The 21902-nt window shown below is 36.2% G+C and overlaps 1 protein-coding gene and 1 long non-coding RNA gene across 4 annotated transcripts in view; one reads left to right on the top strand and one right to left on the bottom strand.

Annotated features, from left to right (window-relative positions):
• The window catches only part of LOC137403999 (uncharacterized), a 52291-nt gene extending 31759 nt beyond the window's left edge, over positions 1 to 20532 (bottom strand). The window contains exons 1-4 of one of the 2 annotated variants that reach the window (XM_068090155.1): positions 20397 to 20532; positions 18931 to 19081; positions 16512 to 16667; positions 4396 to 4593 (exon numbers count right to left, since the gene is read on the bottom strand). In XM_068090155.1, coding sequence (XP_067946256.1) covers positions 4396 to 4593; positions 16512 to 16667; positions 18931 to 19081; positions 20397 to 20416 — 525 coding nt within the window. In that variant the 5' untranslated portion in view covers positions 20417 to 20532. The remainder of the gene's footprint in view (positions 1 to 4395; positions 4594 to 16511; positions 16668 to 18930; positions 19082 to 20396) is intronic. The other variant, XM_068090156.1, reaches the window with a different exon arrangement.
• On the top strand, positions 8931 to 14614 carry LOC137404580 (uncharacterized). 2 transcript variants are annotated; one of them, XR_010979708.1, is made up of 4 exons: positions 8931 to 9049; positions 9576 to 9634; positions 12680 to 12856; positions 14466 to 14614. It is a non-coding gene; the product is annotated as an uncharacterized lncRNA (long non-coding RNA). The 2 variants fall into 2 exon arrangements; XR_010979709.1 differs by lacking the exon at positions 14466 to 14614 and adding an exon at positions 13629 to 14282.
• Positions 20533 to 21902: the final 1370 nt, after the last annotated feature.

The following is a 21902-nucleotide window of genomic DNA, read 5'->3' as shown; positions in this document are numbered from 1 at the left end:
AGTATTGTATCTATTGGTCACATGATTATTATACTTATGCTAGAGGAATCTATCTATTGGTCACATGATTATTATACTTATGTTAGAGTATTGTATCTATTGGTCACATGATTATTATATTTATGCTAGAGTATTGTATCTATTGGTCGCATGATTATTATACTTATGCTAGAGTATTATATCTATTGGTCACATGATTATTATACTTATGCTAGAGTATTGTATCTATTGGTCACATGATTATTATACTTATGCTAGAGTATTGTATCTATTGGTCATATGATTATTATGCTTATGTTAGAGTATTGTATCTATTGGTCACATGATTATTATACTTATGCTAGAGTATTGTATCTATTGATCACATGATTATTATACTTATGTTAGAGTATTGTATCTATTGGTCACATGATTATTATACTTATGTCAGAGTATTGTATCTATTGGTCGCATGGTTATTATACTTATGCTAGAGTATTGTATCTATTGGTCACATGATTATTATACTTATGTCAGAGTATTGTATCTATTGGTCGCATGGTTATTATACTTATGCTAGAGTATTGTATCTATTGGTCACATGATTATTATACTTATGTTAGAGTATTGTATCTATTGATCACATGATTATTATACTTATGTTAGAGTATTGTATCTATTGGTCGCATGATTATTATACTTATGTTAGAGTATTGTATCTATTGGTCACACGATTATTATACTTATGCTAGAGTAATCTATCTATTGGTCACATGATTATTATACTTATGCTAGAGTATTGTATCTATTGGTCGCATGGTTATTATACTTATGCTAGGGTATTGTATCTATTGGTCACATGATTATTATACTTATGCTAGAGTATTGTATCTATTGGTCGCATGGTTATTATACTTATGCTAGGGTATTGTATCTATTGGTCACATGATTATTATACTTATGCTAGAGTATTGTATCTATTGGTCGCATGGTTATTATACTTATGCTAGAGTATTGTATCTATTGGTCACATGATTATTATACTTATGCTAGAGTATTGTATCTATTGGTCACATGATTATTATACTTATGCTAGAGTATTGTATCTATTGGTAACATGATTATTATACTTATGCTAGAGTATTGTATCTATTGGTCGCATGATTATTATACTTATGCTAGAGTATTGTATCTATTGGTCGCATGATTATTATACTTATGCTAGAGTATTGTATCTATTGGTCACATGATTATTATATTTATGCTAGAGTATTGTATCTATTGGTCGCATGATTATTATACTTATGCTAGAGTATTGTATCTATTGATCACATGATTATTATACTTATGTTAGAGTATTGTATCTATTGGTCACACAATTATTATACTTATGCTAGAGTATTGTATCTATTGGTCACATGATTATTATACTTATGCTAGAGTATTGTATCTATTGGTCGCATGATTATTATACTTATGTTAGAGTATTATATCTATTGGTCACATGATTATTATACTTATGCTAGAGTATTGTATCTATTGGTCGCATGATTATTATACTTATGCTAGAGTATTATATCTATTGGTCACATGATTATTATACTTATGCTAGAGTATTGTATCTATTGGTCACATGATTGTTATACTTATGCTAGAGTATTGTATCTATTGGTCACATGATTATTATACTTATGTTAGAGTATTGTATCTATTGATCACATGATTATTATACTTATGTTAGAGTATTGTATCTATTAGTCGCATGATTATTTTACTTATGTTAGAGTATTGTATCTATTGGTCACACGATTATTATACTTATGCTAGAGTATTGTATCTATTGATCACATGATTATTATACTTATGTTAGAGTATTGTATCTATTGGTCACACGATTATTATACTTATGCTAGAGTAATCTATCTATTGGTCACATGATTATTATACTTATGCTAGAGTATTGTATCTATTGGTCGCATGGTTATTATACTTATGCTAGGGTATTGTATCTATTGGTCACATGATTATTATACTTATGCTAGGGTATTGTATCTATTGGTCACATGATTATTATACTTATGCCAGAGTATTGTATCTATTGGTCGCATGGTTATTATACTTATGCTAGAGTATTGTATCTATTGGTCATATGATTATTATACTTATGCTAGAGTATTGTATCTATTGGTCACATGATTATTATACTTATGCCAGAGTATTGTATCTATTGGTCGCATGATTATTATACTTATGCCAGAGTATTGTATCTATTGGTCACATGATTATTATACTTATGCTAGAGTATTGTATCTATTGGTCGCATGGTTATTATACTTATGCTAGGGTATTGTATCTATTGGTCACATGATTATTATACTTATGCTAGAGTATTGTATCTATTGGTCGCATGGTTATTATACTTATGCTAGAGTATTGTATCTATTGGTCATATGATTATTATACTTATGCTAGAGTATTGTATCTATTGGTCGCATGGTTATTATACTTATGCTAGAGTATTGTATCTATTGGTCACATGATTATTATACTTATGCTAGAGTATTGTATCTATTGGTCACATGGTTATTATACTTATGTTAGAGTATTGTATCTATTGGTCACATGATTATTATACTTATGTTAGAGTATTGTATCTATTGGTCACACAATTATTATACTTATGCTAGAGTATTGTATCTATTGGTCACATGATTATTATACTTATGCTAGAGTATTGTATCTATTGGTCGCATGATTATTATACTTATGCTAGAGTATTATATCTATTGGTCACATGTTTATTATACTTATGCTAGAGTATTGTATCTATTGGTCACATGATTATTATACTTATGCTAGAGGAATCTATCTATTGGTCACATGATTATTATACTTATGTTAGAGTATTGTATCTATTGGTCACATGATTATTATATTTATGCTAGAGTATTGTATCTATTGGTCGCATGATTATTATACTTATGCTAGAGTATTATATCTATTGGTCACATGATTATTATACTTATGCTAGAGTATTGTATCTATTGGTCACATGATTATTATACTTATGCTAGAGTATTGTATCTATTGGTCATATGATTATTATGCTTATGTTAGAGTATTGTATCTATTGGTCACATGATTATTATACTTATGCTAGAGTATTGTATCTATTGATCACATGATTATTATACTTATGTTAGAGTATTGTATCTATTGGTCACATGATTATTATACTTATGCTAGAGTATTGTACCTATTGGTCACATGATTATTATACTTATGCTAGAGTATTGTATCTATTGGTCACATGATTATTATACTTATGCTAGAGTATTATATCTATTGGTCACATGTTTATTATACTTATGCTAGAGTATTGTATCTATTGGTCGCATGATTATTATACTTATGCTAGAGTATTATATCTATTGGTCACATGATTATTATACTTATGCTAGAGTATTGTATCTATTGGTCACATGATTATTATACTTATGCTAGAGTATTGTATCTATTGGTCATATGATTATTATGCTTATGTTAGAGTATTGTATCTATTGGTCACATGATTATTATACTTATGCTAGAGTATTGTATCTATTGATCACATGATTATTATACTTATGTTAGAGTATTGTATCTATTGGTCACACAATTATTATACTTATGCTAGAGTATTGTATCTATTGGTCACATGATTATTATACTTATGCTAGAGTATTGTATCTATTGGTCACATGATTATTATACTTATGCTAGAGTATTGTATCTATTGGTCGCATGATTATTATACTTATGTTAGAGTATTGTATCTATTAGTCACATGATTATTATACTTATGCTAGAGTATTGTATCTATTGATCACATGATTATTATACTTATGTTAGAGTATTGTATCTATTGGTCACATGATTATTATACTTATGCTAAAGGACTGTTACAGAAGCAATTGGGGTAAACTAGCTGATAACAAGTGCATCTATATACATGTAAATCTCATTGTTTGTCCTTTTATCTTTTTGTTAAATCCTGTGTCCAGTTATAAAAATTAAAATTTGGCAATAAAAAATTCATACAGCACTGGATTTGATCTCAGGACCTCCAGATCTAGACGCTGCTAACCTAACCATTAAGCTACACAGATTACAATGGAATAATTGGAGAAATAGTCATTACATTGGCTAAGATACTCACGCTTAAAGCACTTGCTTTAGGTTAACTAGCACTTTTGACCCTTACGCGTAACGATTGTTAAGCTGGCCCAAAGCGAGGTATTGTTTTAGTAAAGACTTTAGCAAAGATTTAACTTTACAGGTAAGTTACTCAAATTCATTAGGTAATTATTCTACTACCCAAAGCATCACTAATTATAAATATAGTATAATTATAAATGTTTATCAAGATCTTTGTACCTCCTCAAAGAGTTTGTCAAACTCATCATTAGATATTTCACAAAGTGACAGGTACTGCTCCATCTCTATCATCTTTTTCCTTAACAACTTTCTGCTGGTACAGAGTGGTATACAGTGGAATACCACAGAGAAGAAAATACTCCATATAATAGGTGGAAACGCAATGGCTACGGCTAGGTAGACTCCACCTAGAATAGGCTAAAAATTGGCATTGAATTAACAAAAATAATACGTCTGCTGCTGGTAATGATAATCAAAATAATGGAGATGATAATAATCATAAGGATAATAATAGAAACAACAAGGTCAATAATTAGGACTAGTCATGTGTTGTTAGCTATCAATCCAAGTAAAAAATCTCTAAAAGCCGATTGAAAACATCAAATAAAACGTTTCAAATTTATTTGAGACTGAGAAAATAAAATGAAAAAAATATCACAGGGTCCTCTCTGAGACTGTAGCCTACTTTAACAACTATGAGTACGTATTATGGTTGTTCACTGAGCTGCAATGATTAGTGTAGTGCAATCTCGTAAGGCTTGAGTACTTGGAACAAGTACATTTAGGAAGAATACAATTACTCTTATCAACTAGAAAATATCAAAATAAACTTAACTGTCAGCTACAAAAGCTTGTAGCGAATACATTTTTATTATTTGTTTTTAAGAATAGAGTCAGAGTTTTTGTATGGGAACTTAATTACATTGATAAACAATTACAATTATGTGTTGAGAATTTTTACAGAATAACATTAATGTGTACTAGAATATTGCCACTTTTGACATTTTGGATATATATATAAATCTAAAGCTTTTTTGTCCAGTTATAGCAACAAGGTTTTATGAATGAAAAATTTGCTGTACATCGGATTTCAACCAGGAACCTCTAGTTCTGCAGACAGACATTTATCCAATACACTACACTGTCCAACTAGCTAATTTATAGAATAAATTCTGCACATGAACATTACACAAGCCAAAATTTTATGGTTTAACGCTAAATATTTCAACTAGCATTAAGCTAGAACTGCTGGCCAGAAGATTACTCACATGGCCAGCAAGACTATTGCAATCAGCATGGATCTGTAGTAGGCAATGCAGCCGGTACAGTATGAATTACATGGAAATAAACACAGTACACTAAAATAAACATAATATACAGAATAAACACAATACACACAGATAAACAAATACCTTTATTTGAAAGTTAAAATGGTAGATGCTGTATATGTGACCCAGGCAGTCAGAATGTACAATCGTGCTAAAACAACATTTTTGAGTTATTTACAGATTCAAAATCAGCAATATCTGAGGATTTTAATGCAATTTAAATTTTTTAAATCGGATTATATAGGCCCAGGTTATGCAAGATTTAGTAGAGAAGGTCTCACGATGAACTAAAACTGTTGTTTTGAGTTTAGGCAGGATAAGGTTGCCGATTCATGAATCGTAAGTCATGGTATTTGTTTACAAATCAAAATGCCATAGCAACAGACCACTTAATCTCAACCTATATTGATAAAACCTGGCATTCTACACATTAAAACCCTGAAAAAGATGATGGTCACATTTTTATTTAAATTTGATTGTCGGTTGACCTTCCAAAGGTCAGGGTAAGGTCAGCAATATATGTGGCTAAAAGCTCACCTTCCTGGAGATTTACATTAAAAGGGTATGCTTCAAACTGGGCACTTCTCATCAAGCTATATTGCTATGACTGCATATATTGTCTATCAAAATTGCCCATCTATTATACAGAAGGTCATGGTAAGGTCAACGAAAGGTGACCACAGAGGGCATCAAGATGCGGAAATATCAACCCAACTCATCAAGTGACCATTCAATCTAGAGCTATTTTATGTAGTTTAACACTCACACATTGTAACACAGAGTACACAGCAGAGATTTATTGTAGCCCATTCAACGGGATTGCTTGTTATATTAGTGGCAGTTTGTCCCAACTGTCAAGGGAGAAATTTTGAATAATTTAATTTTTTTAATAATTATGTTTATTTTAAATTTCTTATAATAATGAATATAAAAAGTAGGCTAATAATAATAATTTGATATTTAAATAATATGAAATGTATCGTTTTTTTGTGAGTTTCCTTTGAGTGAAATACTACAATGGTTCTATGGTTTTATGGTTCTATGTGTAATGGTTAGCCTCTGGACCTTGAGTTCAATTTCTCCCAAGACAAATTTTGACCGCAGACAAAGTGGCACTTCTGCCCCACAAAAATCAGACCGTTGCTATAAAGCAAAATTGAAATAGCTACTCGATCAATGGAGATGGGCACTACTATAGTTATCCTTGCAATTTGCTTTGACAGTAAGGCGTTGCTGTATCGATGAGCCCAAGTATCAAGTATTATTGAGATTATGAGGCCTACTATCTCTTGTGGGCAACTCTCTGCAGGTAATTATCTTATAATTGACAATAACACGCCAGTGGTTTGTTTCTAAGCGTCTGTGAACTCTATTTTTCTCCAAAGGTCAAAATAACAATTATTCTGTCAAGGCTTACTAGCTCAAGCAAAAATAACAATATGCTTATATACTTAGCCCTATTTGTTATGGCCTTACTAGGTTAAATGAGTACGTATCTGTTAGGCGTGTAGCAGTAGCTCTTACTGTAAACAGGGCGGCTGAGTTAGCTATCTTCTCTCAGGGCTTTATGGCTTCCTGGCTTGCCACCTCCTTTTGGGTGAATCGTGTTTGTTGAGTCTATCCTCGGCGAGCTGGTTGCTACTGGCTCCTTGGCTATCTTGGGCTTATGTTAATCCTCCTATCTTGGCTCTTCTTTGCGGCGCCCCTTTGCCGTCTGGCTCGCTGCCAGCTTCTCCTCTGCGGCTCCCCTTTGCCGTCTGGCTCGCTGCCAGCTTCTCCTCTGCGGCTCCCCTTTGCCGTCTGGCTCGCTGCCAGCTTCTCCTCTGCGGCTCCCCTTTGCCGTCTGGCTCGCTGCCAGCTTCTCCTCTGCGGCTCCCCTTTGCCGTCTGGCTCGCTGCCAGCTTCTCCTCCCTCCTGCCTGGCTCGCTGCCAGCTTCTCCTGCTTTTTCCTTGATTTTGCCCCTCTTTTATACTTGTCCTTGAGCCATTGTCGAATGTCATTGGTTGGTTGTGTTTTACTTGCGGTCTTTGCGTAAGCTTTTGTGTAATTTCTATTTCAGATTCCTTGTGGTGAGCTAAAATTCCTTACTGTGGTTGGGATTCCATGACGACAAGCGAATGAGAAGTGAAAAATATTCTAAGTCCGGTAACAAATTGTACAAAACTGGCCATAACTCAAAAACTAACAATGGCAGCATTATAAAATTAATTTTACAGTAATCCTCATCCTAAGACGCTACTAGCTAGCTAACTTATATGAAGCAAGAAAAACTATTATCATATTATGCCATTCTTTTTACAACCATTTCGTCAATATTTTCTCATAAAATACAATATCTGAGTTAATGAATAATTATACTATATTTTTCTACTGCTCTACAATACAACATTTTCTAGACTATAATGATGTTATAAGCTATAACTAAATATACTAAATAAAGTGTTGTAAATGATTCTTTTACTGATGGCTGGTTGCTGATCTGGTGCACGCCGGCTGCTTCTTCGCTCCAACAAGTCATTAATGTGGCTGGCTCCTGTAATATTGGCGATATACCTCCATTTTTGCCTGATACTCTGTAGAGTTGTTTGCTTCGCTGAATAACCATTAATAATTGTTGTAACTAGTTAGTCTCTTTCATATTAAGTGGTGTTGATCAATAATAATCGTGATTTAGTAACAATTTTATGCTGTTTTTCATTCATTAAGCTATTCATTATAATGATCAGACAACTCCCAATCGAACTGATGTCCCATATATTCACATTGCATCAGCCGTGATGGTTGGACAACTCCCAATCGAACTGACGTCCCATATATTCACATTGCATCAGCCGTGATGGTTGGACAACTCCCAATCGAACTGATGTCCCATATATTCATATTGCATCAGCTGTGATAGTTGGACAACTCCCACGCTTGATATTTCCAGCAGCATAGCAATTGCCATATATTTCATGTCTGCTTATTGATGTATCACAGTGCTTTCTGCAATGTTTTGCAGCAGTTGTGGTATTAGGTGATCCCACAATTTATTATTTCTTTTGACTTTTGGTCATCTATTGCTTCAAACCCTGACACATACTGGCCCTCAGGTAAAGCCAGACCCTGGCTTAAACATTTGCGACGCATCTATCTTGATCATCTGCCATCTAATGCATGGGGTAGCTTTGTGTGTAGCCTTCGGTCTTTATCAGCCTTTCGCAACACTGATCGTAATATCAGTTCATTAACATTAAAAGATCACGTCTTTGTCATGTCTTTGGTGTTGTTTAGGAGTAGGCTTTATGTGGGCGTGTCTTATTGCAGTGTCTCACTCCTTCATTCGTGGTTAGTTTTACAGCGCGTCAGTTATTGGATGGCTTTCAGTTGTTTGGCCAATTTGTCTCAGTTTGAAGAATGTCAATTATCCTTCTATCAGTTGTGGCCTGGTCACTTCGGGATTCTTACTGGCTTTTGTAATTATATACACGCGCAAGGCTAAAGTTGAGTAATTTCATCATGGTAGTAGCAGCTGTATTGGATATGGGCTGGCGTATCCTCTCACGTAAGTTTCCTATAGTCGTTCGGAATCCGTATATTCTTAGTGGCTTATAGATATCCAGCTGTGTATATGCTAAAGCGTCGAGCATTAAATTATAATTTTTTTGTAGCTTTAGGTTTAGTTTCGTGTGTGTTAAGCTGGGTGCTGTCAGCTATTTCCATTCATACTGTCCATCTTCATAAATATAATCTGTCATCGGCTTCTTCTTTGGAATGTCTCGTTGATCATGCATTCTACTTGTTCTTGTCATATTTCCAAGCAAGTTTTCTTCTCCATAATTTCTGCTTCCTGATTGCATTTTGGCTAGCATTTCAGACATATCACAATGCCTTGTCGCTAGCGCTTTTAACATATTTAGGTGCTGTTGGCTTGTTGGTGAATAAAATAGGTGCTGTAAATCCAGGTATTGAGTTGAGAAAGTTTGGCCAGTGCATTTTCTGCCCATCTTCGGTTGCAACAGACAGCATCTATTTCCTTTTTTAAAAGGCATATTTGTTGCTTGCCAGTCATAATTCTTATACATTTGTAGATTCAGCAGTGTTGCCTCTGGTGTAGAGTCTTTAGATTTGGAGCATATCATTTCTTCAGGTAAGTCCAGTATTAAATTTGTGCGCAATCTGGTGTGATCTGCTGTGTGGCATAGCGTGGGGTGATCTGTATACGCTTTTGTTCTTTCAATTAGGTTGCCAATCAAAATAATTATGGCTGCTAGAGCAATCAGTCGTTCCGCTTCTTCCATAGTGGGTATTAGTCTTTCTGACTTTTGTCTTGTGCTAAATCGAACAGTCTTATTCTGTGGTAACTGCTGAAACTTAAAATAACTGTCTTTAGCGCTTGCTGACACTTCCCATGTTTGTTTTTCTGTTTGGCTTGTTACTTGCTGTACTGCTTTTGTTTCGTTTGTGGCTATTGTTTCAATGTCTGGCGGCTCTACTCGTGGCTGAGGATTTGTCTGTTCTTCTTTGACTGTGGCATCTCTGAATTTTTCTTCTGTATTAGCTGTTGGTGTAGGTAGGTCTTGAGCTAAGGCGTTCACCATTCCAATTCTATTAATGTCTTGACCTCTATGGCTACTCACTTTATTGGTAGCCCTAAACTGATTTCCGGTGTCTTCAAAGCCTATCATGTGATTTGGTTGCGTTTGGCACTCTTCTGGCATGGAGTTAGCTGTTCTTTTGCAAAAGTAGTGCTCATGGCCAATGTCATTGCAATTTCGGTATATATGTCGGCCATCCATAGTGAACTTCTGTCCCTCATGCTGGTGGTGATTATCTTGGGTTGTTAGTGTCCGGTTCTGTCTCCATGATTGCCATTGAGGCGCTCTTGAAAAGTTGGTATTTCTATGGTTTTTCCAATTATTATTAAATTTTTGACCTGAGAAATGTCGTGTTTGGTTGTTTCTATAGCTGCCATGGAATTGTCTACCCATGGGCCTGTTCCATCTTCTGTCTCTCCAGTTTGGGTTGGTTGCTGCATGGCTCCCATAATTTCTATCTCGTCGAAACCAGTTGTTGTTGTTGTTGTTGTTGTTATTTCGCCTATTACTCTCAGCTACTCTTTCAGCTTCTCTTAACTCCAAATTTTTCAGGCGTTGCTTTATTGCTTCTAGCTGCTCTTCCTGTTTTATGTCTCGACTTACTACACTAACATTTGCATGTGCTGATTCATTAAGTAGGATAGCATTGGTCTTTTCCATCCTCTGTGCTGCCTTGAAGGCGCCATCTGCTGTGCTGATGCTAGGGTTGTTTAGCAAGCCCCTCTTGAAAGTCACTGGCAGCCCTCGAACAAATGATGATAATATTATTTGGTCTAGTGCATCAGCATTCATGGTGGGAAAGAGTCTTTTAGCCATAGTGGTGATGCTGGCGTAATATTTACCAATGCTTTCAGATTCCTGCTTTATTCTGTTATTTAGGTCCACTGAGTTTGCTATTCCATCTGTTACAGCAAATTCTTCAGCAAGTTCAGCTGTGAGCAAGCTGTAATTTTCTTTGATGTATGGGTTCCTTGCTATTATATTACGATAAGTGATGAGAGCACCTTCGGTGAGATACAGTGGAAGTATTTTTCCCCAATTTTCTCGTGGAATGCTCAGGGCTTGGCAGTTAAGCTCATAGTTGTCTGTCCATTCACTGAAGGTGGTTTCTGCTGAGGGTCCATTTGAAAACTTCTCTACTTCAGGTAGTTTTGTGGCTACATTTATTATGTTTGTGGCTAGCTTATTTGACTGTTCCACTGCTTGTTTTGCAGGTATTCTGCTATATTGCTTGGTAGGCAGTCCTTGTGTTCGTTTATTTTGACAATGATCTAGGTCAGAGCTGTCAGATTCGTAGTAAGGCACCCATGGCTCCTGTAATGGCTGACTGCTTTTTCTATAATGCTTCTGGCTTGATGCATTTAGCCAAGGTGTTGATTCACACGTGTCTCGCTCTGGTCTAGCTTCTCTTCCCAATTGCATCCCTCGCTGGCTATGTTTCATCTCACACTCTGGATAGTTTACTCCCTGTCTCATCTTTAATTTCTGGTCTGATTTGTAGCGTAATCTTTCCTCATTCAACTCCCGCTGTCTTTGCTCTTCTAGCCATGCTAACTGCTCTTGTTCAAGTCTTTCAAATCTTGTTGAGTATGGCTCTTGTAGGAGTTGTCTCCTCTCTTGATCTAATGCTCTACCATACTCATTGTTTGCTTCGGCCATGTGATACTGCTTTGGTTTGAGTATGCTTTTCCTTGGTGTTACATCGCATTGATAATCATAACACATTGCTTGTCGAGGCTGGTAGCATTCTTCATCAAATTTTATTTGTTCTTGGTATCCTAGTTCTAGCCAATCTTTTGGAAGTTGTCTCCTTTCTGCGCATGGTGACTGATTTCTGCACTCTTCATATCTCTCCAATCCATAAGGCCATGTTAGTTTTGGGTTGTTTTTCTTGTAATAATTCTCACTATGTAAGTTTAGGTTGCTCATCTCTGACCTTTTGCCTCGCACTGGTTGCTGGGTGTCAGCTGCTTGCTGTGTGAAGTCATGTTTATTATTACTTGCTCTGCTACTCTCTATTTCAAAATGGCTTTGTTTGGTATTGTGCTTTTGCTTGCTGGGCTCTACGCTTTTGCATGTGCAGCTCTCCTCGTCTGAGCTCTCCTCACTAACTATGATTGCATCGTCACTAAATAGTATGCGAGTTGCTGGTGGGCTGGTTTGTGAGCGCTTTTCTTTTCTGTTATTTTGTAGGTTGTCTTTATCCTTAGCATTATAACTTGCCAAAATGCTTTTTGCTAAAGGTCTCTGCATTGCTTGTGGTGTTTGCTCTATTTCCCTGTAACTGGACGCTGGGGATAATCCATGTCTCGAAATTGGTATTTCATCATCATCTGTACTTATATGCAAGGGTGATGAGAACAAGTCAGCATGACGCTCAAGTTGCTTTGCTCTCCTGTGTATTTTGAAGCTCTGGTGTTTGGCTCCGAGGTCTTCATCCCCTAGCATATCACATGTCAATCTATTTAACCAGTCATTGTATCTTGCTAGCTCTGCTGCCTTGTTTATGGCTGTAGCGTCACTTCTACGCTTTGATTGTTGTGCTAACATCGCTTGCTCTGTGCATTCCTCATCATCATCGCTGTTTTCTATTGCAGGTGGTCTGGCAGTAGATGCCCTCCGTATTGTTGAAGTCGAAGCAAAGGGATCTGCGTCTTCGTGCTGAGCTCTATACTCATCTAAAGTAACAAACGTCTCATCGCTCACACCCTCTCTATTGTGTGTCTCCAACTGACCTTGTCTGTCAGCTAATTGGAGAAGCTCTTCTTCTTGCTGTAAGTTTTCAGTAGTCATTTCGCTGCCCTCTCTATTTTCTTTAGTTGCTTGTGCTTCTGATTCACGCTTCCTTTGCATCTCTTCTGCTGGCTCCTCACTCCTGCTCCTTCTATTTCTTGGAGGCTGTACTCCTATTAGATATTTGGCTGTTTCTCGTAGTCGGCTCATAATGGCATAAACTTAATATAATATGCAAAATACAGATCAAATATTTAAAGCGGTACTGATTAATTAATAAAGCTATTTTTGTTTGTTAGTAATATCAAAATAATGTTTCAGAAAGAATAAAAGATAAGTAGCGTCAAAGGAATATATCCTAATACTAGACAATTAAATCCAAACAGAAATATTTTTTTCAAATAAAAATGTTCGATTCAATCTCGGGTTTCAAGCTCCACTTTGTCAAGGGAGAAATTTTGAATAATTTAATTTTTTTAATAATTATGTTTATTTTAAATTTCTTATAATAATGAATATAAAAAGTAGGCTAATAATAATAATTTGATATTTAAATAATATGAAATGTATCGTTTTTTTGTGAGTTTCCTTTGAGTGAAATACTACAATGGTTCTATGGTTTTATGGTTCTATGTGTAATGGTTAGCCTCTGGACCTTGAGTTCAATTTCTCCCAAGACAAATTTTGACCGCAGACAAAGTGGCACTTCTGCCCCACAAAAATCAGACCGTTGCTATAAAGCAAAATTGAAATAGCTACTCGATCAATGGAGATGGGCACTACTATAGTTATCCTTGCAATTTGCTTTGACAGTAAGGCGTTGCTGTATCGATGAGCCCAAGTATCAAGTATTATTGAGATTATGAGGCCTACTATCTCTTGTGGGCAACTCTCTGCAGGTAATTATCTTATAATTGACAATAACACGCCAGTGGTTTGTTTCTAAGCGTCTGTGAACTCTATTTTTCTCCAAAGGTCAAAATAACAATTATTCTGTCAAGGCTTACTAGCTCAAGCAAAAATAACAATATGCTTATATACTTAGCCCTATTTGTTATGGCCTTACTAGGTTAAATGAGTACGTATCTGTTAGGCGTGTAGCAGTAGCTCTTACTGTAAACAGGGCGGCTGAGTTAGCTATCTTCTCTCAGGGCTTTATGGCTTCCTGGCTTGCCACCTCCTTTTGGGTGAATCGTGTTTGTTGAGTCTATCCTCGGCGAGCTGGTTGCTACTGGCTCCTTGGCTATCTTGGGCTTATGTTAATCCTCCTATCTTGGCTCTTCTTTGCGGCGCCCCTTTGCCGTCTGGCTCGCTGCCAGCTTCTCCTCTGCGGCTCCCCTTTGCCGTCTGGCTCGCTGCCAGCTTCTCCTCTGCGGCTCCCCTTTGCCGTCTGGCTCGCTGCCAGCTTCTCCTCTGCGGCTCCCCTTTGCCGTCTGGCTCGCTGCCAGCTTCTCCTCTGCGGCTCCCCTTTGCCGTCTGGCTCGCTGCCAGCTTCTCCTCCCTCCTGCCTGGCTCGCTGCCAGCTTCTCCTGCTTTTTCCTTGATTTTGCCCCTCTTTTATACTTGTCCTTGAGCCATTGTCGAATGTCATTGGTTGGTTGTGTTTTACTTGCGGTCTTTGCGTAAGCTTTTGTGTAATTTCTATTTCAGATTCCTTGTGGTGAGCTAAAATTCCTTACTGTGGTTGGGATTCCATGACGACAAGCGAATGAGAAGTGAAAAATATTCTAAGTCCGGTAACAAATTGTACAAAACTGGCCATAACTCAAAAACTAACAATGGCAGCATTATAAAATTAATTTTACAGTAATCCTCATCCTAAGACGCTACTAGCTAGCTAACTTATATGAAGCAAGAAAAACTATTATCATATTATGCCATTCTTTTTACAACCATTTCGTCAATATTTTCTCATAAAATACAATATCTGAGTTAATGAATAATTATACTATATTTTTCTACTGCTCTACAATACAACATTTTCTAGACTATAATGATGTTATAAGCTATAACTAAATATACTAAATAAAGTGTTGTAAATGATTCTTTTACTGATGGCTGGTTGCTGATCTGGTGCACGCCGGCTGCTTCTTCGCTCCAACAAGTCATTAATGTGGCTGGCTCCTGTAATATTGGCGATATACCTCCATTTTTGCCTGATACTCTGTAGAGTTGTTTGCTTCGCTGAATAACCATTAATAATTGTTGTAACTAGTTAGTCTCTTTCATATTAAGTGGTGTTGATCAATAATAATCGTGATTTAGTAACAATTTTATGCTGTTTTTCATTCATTAAGCTATTCATTATAATGATCAGACAACTCCCAATCGAACTGATGTCCCATATATTCACATTGCATCAGCCGTGATGGTTGGACAACTCCCAATCGAACTGACGTCCCATATATTCACATTGCATCAGCCGTGATGGTTGGACAACTCCCAATCGAACTGATGTCCCATATATTCATATTGCATCAGCTGTGATAGTTGGACAACTCCCACGCTTGATATTTCCAGCAGCATAGCAATTGCCATATATTTCATGTCTGCTTATTGATGTATCACAGTGCTTTCTGCAATGTTTTGCAGCAGTTGTGGTATTAGGTGATCCCACAATTTATTATTTCTTTTGACTTTTGGTCATCTATTGCTTCAAACCCTGACACAACGCAACCATATCAAATGTGTCCTTCGGTAATCCTTGATACACAGTTCTAACGAGGCTTATTTGTTTAGATGACACAAAACTAGTGCAGAATTCCTTACATTTGCATCCACTTATTAGTTTGATGTTAACGGCTATAATGGGAAAGTTATCAGCAGTGATAGGCTGATCGTTATTCTCTGTAATTTAATTAATTAGGATGATCGCTGTTACTCTCCTTATCGTTTGCAGCCACATATTGCGTAAGCAGCTGTATTTCTGAAGTTTCCTTATTATCACAATCCTCATCATCGCTTTCACTATAATCTGAGGCAGCTGACTTAGATTCTAAGTAGAAATACTTAGAATTAGAACTTAGAATACTTAGACAGTTTATTTTGTTTTAGCCTGAAGCGTTGAAACAGAAAATGGCTACGTACACGCGTGCACCCGCAATTAAAGTCTATACTTAAGATCTTGGGTTATGGCAACTTCCATAGCAACCACCGATATGGGTATATTTAAATGGCAATTCTAGCTTTATGATTGGTCAGACACAAAAATAAACAAGACCACGTGAAAGAGCAGGGTTGAATGCACTATAAACCACTGTTTACTAAAATAGTGACGGTGAGTCATATAATAGCATATAGCACGCGTTGCGCTCTATTGTGAACAATCCAATTACCGCACGATTGTACATTCTGACTGCCGGGGTCACATATGTTGATTAAAAGTAAATTTTCTGTGCAAAAACCTGTTTATTGCTCGTGCAATGCCGGGCATTCATCTAGTCTTCATATAGATTGAAATGTTTATACATTCAATCTCATACAAAACATGACTAAATGCTCACAACAAATAGCTTTCTTTAAAGCATTTCATAGCTTTTTTCTTTAGCTGAATGAGATGTTGCTGTTTTGGCACAAGTCAGTATCTGAAGGTGTAGGTGTTTTCAGGTACACAGGCTATCATAGTTCTCCTACTCATTTCATCATCTATATACATAGATAAGATACCAAAAAAATAGAGTTATTATCAATACTTACAATTTTCAGGAAGAATGGAGAAGCTACTAGAGCAGCATACATAGTGAGAATGCAAATGATCACACTGATGAGGAACCATCGTTTGTGATAGTAACGTTTGACACGTGTAGCTTTCTTGTTGAATACTGTAGCTATCTGTATCAGACCTGCTAGCGCCTGTCATAAAACAAACACCAACTTGCTAATGCCTGTCATAGAAACAGGCCAACATGAGTCAGCTAGTCAAGCACCGTTGAAGTTCTACAGGTGAAGTTTATTTCTTCCAAGATGATGTTTTTCAAATGTCCTATATTAGCAGAGATATTTTTGTAAAACTGTAATTTGTATGACTCATTTCACACACCAAACACTCAAGACACGATAACTCCTTACAAAATATTGCAAATAATTAAGTACGAATGGTATTACAATAAATTCATAGTATAAACTGTAAAAACCTAAAGTAGAAACTTAAGTACTGCAAAGACTAAAATAATGAAATAATAATAATAATACAAAAAAATATTATTATCTTTCTTTAGTTTCTTTCTTGACTCTACTACAGGAACACGTGAATAAAAGTGTAGGTATGGCCATGCGGGGGTTTGAAAGTAAAGGTGGTAATAGAGAGTATAACTTACACAACTTAGATGAGGTAAAGTTTAAACTCAAATTGTTGTCATTAATTTTATATTTTTAATCTGGCTGGCTTGCTGTCTGTCGGAAATCAACAATGACTTGCATCTTAGTGATGCATGCTTGAGTCGAGCAGTACGGTAGAGAAGAGGTGACCCAGTTCTCAGTATATACCATTTCCGAAACTGTCAAATTAACCTGAAGGGATGCCTTTGCAACGCGCCCAGTCTGACAGAGCCAGGTAGCCATTTCACTTGCCCAATGTGCAAAGGACAGAGGTGGATCTTTAACGTGCCACATTGTCAGTGTGGTACACGGAGCCTCCAAATTATGGTCTAGATTCGAAAGAAGCAGCAATTTAGGGTTAAAAGCTTGCTGAGAGCTTTTTTGTCAGAACGGCATTAGGCAGGACTCCAACCACCAGTTCCATGGTTGACAGTCAAAGGCGCTACCACTAAGCCACCCTGATACCGTATTTTTAATAATTAGGGTATTTTCATTTTTACTGATCTCTTTGTTTGCATTTACAAGGCTACATTATTTCAGAAAACTCTGAGTATCGTATGTTGGAAATTACTTTAGGTGTTGAAACAAATCCTTCTTCTATTTTTAAATTTTATATTGAAGACTTCTTGAAGAGCGTTTTAAAATACACCCCTTTACTTTTGATAGGACACGTCCCCAACTTTCACGACCAGGGGCTTAAATTGAAAGATTCAACAGTCTATACGTATGATCTACATTCATCAAATCCATTGAAGTCTACCCAAGTCTAGCCTGAACCTAACAGTTTAAGTTGTGATTTGTGAGTTCACATAAAGTAGAATACTTATGTGAACTGTAGCATGAGTATATATATATATATATATATATATACTCATGCTACAGACAGTACTGTTTCGGCTATTGAAGCCTCATCAGTGCAGCTCAGAGCTTTGGCAAGGGACACAAATCCCATTACCAATGAGAGTTGACTTCCTGCCATGAAACAACTAGGTTGCCTCACAAACTTTTAAGAAAGTCAATGTGCTGGCACCAGAGTGCTCAAATCACAAAAGTGATGAGCTTTGCACAAAATATATATATATATACTGCTGAAAACAACTAGTATATATTTACTCGCTGTTTTTTATTACCCGTGCAATGCCAGGCATTCAGCTAAGCATACTATCTGCATGCCCAGCATAGCACGGGTAATAAAAAAAACAGCTTGTTTCAAAAAGATTTTTAGATTGAAGTTTTCCCACAATATTAATTACTGCTCCATTTATGTATATTGATATATTCTCTCCATCCTCGTATAAAAAGTTTTTTTTCAAAATGTTGTGATATGAGAGATAATTTCAAATCAAGCAAAAGTTACCATAAATAAATATGATAAAGTATAAATATTGATCAATAACCTTGCAGGTGTTATAGCGAGATAAGATTGTTGATTTTCTACATAGCAGAAAGTTCCAGAAAATTGGAAAATGCACTTTTAGAATGCCATGCACAAAGTAGACTTATTTGAAATCAAGTGCAAAGTTGCAATAAGCAAATCAACTACACTATTATCAAACATAAAATAGATTAACTTCGTTTTTATCACTACCTTTTCAACATCAGTTTGCTTATTTATAGTTCGATTCCAATATTTACTTTCCCTAAACCTCCACTTTCTGTTGACCCGTTTAGCTGCATTATTGTAGCTTATTTTAGTCTTAATCTTGCTCTGGCCTCCACTCTGCTGCTTGTTAGTCGCTAGTACAGTTATAAACCTCTTCTCTCAACTAATCTCAGTTAGCATCAGATTTACACTTACCCCAGAAGAAGTCAATGTCCGACCAATAGTCCTGTAGAGCTGTTCTATATTCTCTGTAGTAGTTGTGTTCTCTTCATTCTGCTGTATATAGTGAACAGGATAGTGTCTTGTTTTCTTCTTGAGAGACTCACCTTCACTGCACACTAAAAGCCTGACACAGAGACAAAGTTAAATATAATGGGTCAGAGATTTACATGTATTGCTTCAGACAGCATTTTCTTTAGTTACTAGCTACAGCTGTTTTTAACTTATAAAATTTTAATAAATTCCCGTTAGTTTTTTACTAATTGTCTCACTAGAAGTCAACTGTTTACCTGCACCTTTGGCAACTTTAAGAAAATGTGAAATAGCCAAACACTACAGAGCCTGCTTAGTAATGCATTAATGTGCTCACATTTAAATATACGATCGCATTTAAATAAACTAAACAAAATATAATATATACACATTGTTGATACATTCAAAGATGACAGAATGGACATGATACAGTGGATCATGTTCTCTCAGCAATGTTGATAATTGCCAGAGACCAAGATGTTCCTAAGATTCTAGAGACACCAAAAGGTTTTTTTCTACAGCAATAATTGATATTCCTTAAACAAAGCTGAACAATGTTTTATTTTAAATTATATATTAGGTATCAGGGTGACAAGAGAAGACAGTGATGGCCGTGCGATTCTCCCGAGTGTCACAAAATCAATTCAAATGTTGTTCTCATTTTTCATATTCTAGAAACTACATGAGAGGTTCGGTGTTTTTAAATTCTCCATTTTTAAGCTGAAATGGATCAATTTATCAATCTGTTTTAGTTTTTTATTGCAATGGTATCTAGTTTTCTTTCTTCAATTGTCTTTACTCCGATGAGTATAGAGGTCTCACAAGGCTTTGACTTTTCTGTGTCTCCCTGATGTTGAAGCTTGGTACCAGAAAAAGCATGCAGAAATTGTGCTTTCTCAAAACTTCCGTATACAACTTCTATGACACAAGGACCATTCTCCTTTCTGTCTTCATATTTTCTCTATGCCAATTTCACCGATTATGTTTGACTCAATCTCATCGCTCTAGTTGTCTGGTCAACTGAGTATAGACTCCTTAGATGCTTGACTTTGGCTCTCCTTTCATGTATCTAAGGTGTTTGGCTGGAAGCATCTATCAAAAGGTTCTGTCTGGCATTTTAGACCTCCTTTTAGCTTTTTTTGTCTTGCAAATTCCTTAACCAGTCACCATCTGTGCACCTGTGTCTTCCATACATTTGCTGTCTGCCTTGAGCCATCGAACGCTAATGATGTTTTCATAGAATTACAGAAAAAGGTATGATCAGGAAATCACTAAGCACAATCTAACAACCATCTTAAACCTCTCAGTTCTTCCGCTGACTAGCGTGACATAATTATGAGAAAAAATTGGTTTATGTAACCCGTAGTTTAGACAATGCTATAAAAATTTAATTTATATAGCAAACATACGATGGTTCCTGTTGATCCATTGTCTCTTGTCTTCACGCTTTCCTTTATTTGACAAACTTCTCGTTGAGTTGGCTGCTCCTTTAGCTATCCAACTTGTAAAAGGAGTGCCGCTTTACTAGCTGATCCACTGAGCGGTTCACTACCCTCTGATATCATCAACAAGTGATGTCTGTCAAGTGTACAACTGAGCGGTGAATAATACCGCCAGCTTTGTTATCTGTTAGTGACATATGAAACTTATCAGCTCCCTGAATCATAGGTCACTTGCGTAAACAACCACTTCCTCGTGAGAATAGTGTTTGCACGCGCCCTCAGAAACATACTGTGTCTGGTGTATTAATCAAACTTGCTTGTATGAAATTGTATTAGCTTTGGACTGCTATAGCAATGTTTCTTGGCATGCAAGTGTTTATGTGTTTTTAGGTATATAACTTTAGCTAAGTCAACTATCATAAAAAATACTAAACACAAATATTGTTAATACTGGTTTTCTAAATGTCTGTACACAAAGAATATATCATAGTGAATTAGAAATTTGTTGTCTTGTGTATTCAGGGATGGTGCCGAAGCATATTGATTTTCACTTTAAAGTGATGTAAAAAAAGGCGAGAATTTTTATTTGTATAAAGCTTTCTTAGTTCTGTCTTGTATCATTTTCCGCTGTTCCCATTTCATCGAGAATTATCTATAAGTTGTAACATTTTGCACTATAGCCTAGACCTCACCAAAGCAACTGAAAACTGACAGAACTCAACTCAACTGCTCAACTCATGACCGATGACATGTAGTTAGCTGACAGGTAGAAATTCAACAACAAACAATTTAAAAAAAAAATTTTCTTACTACCATAGTCTCCTTTTTTTGGGTTAGTAGTGGCTCTCAAACTTTACATGAAAGGAAGCATAGAAACACAGAGGCTCTGCTGAGCCATCTGTGTGAAAAGCATGATATACTGCATAGCCATGACAGTGCTGGCAATACCTCCAAGGGTCATGCTTGATGACAGGTATCACATGACTGACACAGTAGATTATCTGAGGCTTCTTAGGGAGAGGGACGCTGACCCTGAGCTACAGGAAATGGCGAGTAAAGTTCTGTCATTTCTACAACACAAAGTTTAAGTCTTCAAGTACAACAAACAGTCTTAAAATACTAACTTAGTCTCCCTTCTTTTTGAGTTAGTAGCGGCTCTCATAGTTGACACCAGAAGACACACAAAAATGCAACTATTCTCTGATAAAACTAAAAAGAGCAGAAACTAACTAAAAGTTCATTTGTTGACACATCGCTTCACCTTTTCTTGATTGGTTATCAATTAGTTCCTTAACCCTCATTTCCTGCATCAACGGTGTAATGGGCAAAGTTGAAGTACAAGTCTTGACAATTTTTGCTTGAACATAAGCAAATATTCTTTTAAAAAGTGCTCTTGTATTTGCCTGTTGGCCCTGTTGCTACCAGCTTACAGCAAGTACAAGTAGTACTGTACTCCAAATGTTATCAACAGCA

This window comes from Watersipora subatra, chromosome 9 (genome assembly GCF_963576615.1).
Source record: "Watersipora subatra chromosome 9, tzWatSuba1.1, whole genome shotgun sequence".
Classification (NCBI taxonomy): domain Eukaryota; kingdom Metazoa; phylum Bryozoa; class Gymnolaemata; order Cheilostomatida; family Watersiporidae; genus Watersipora; species Watersipora subatra.
Note: the sequence above shows the minus strand (reverse complement) of the source record. Positions and strands in the feature narration are given on the sequence as shown.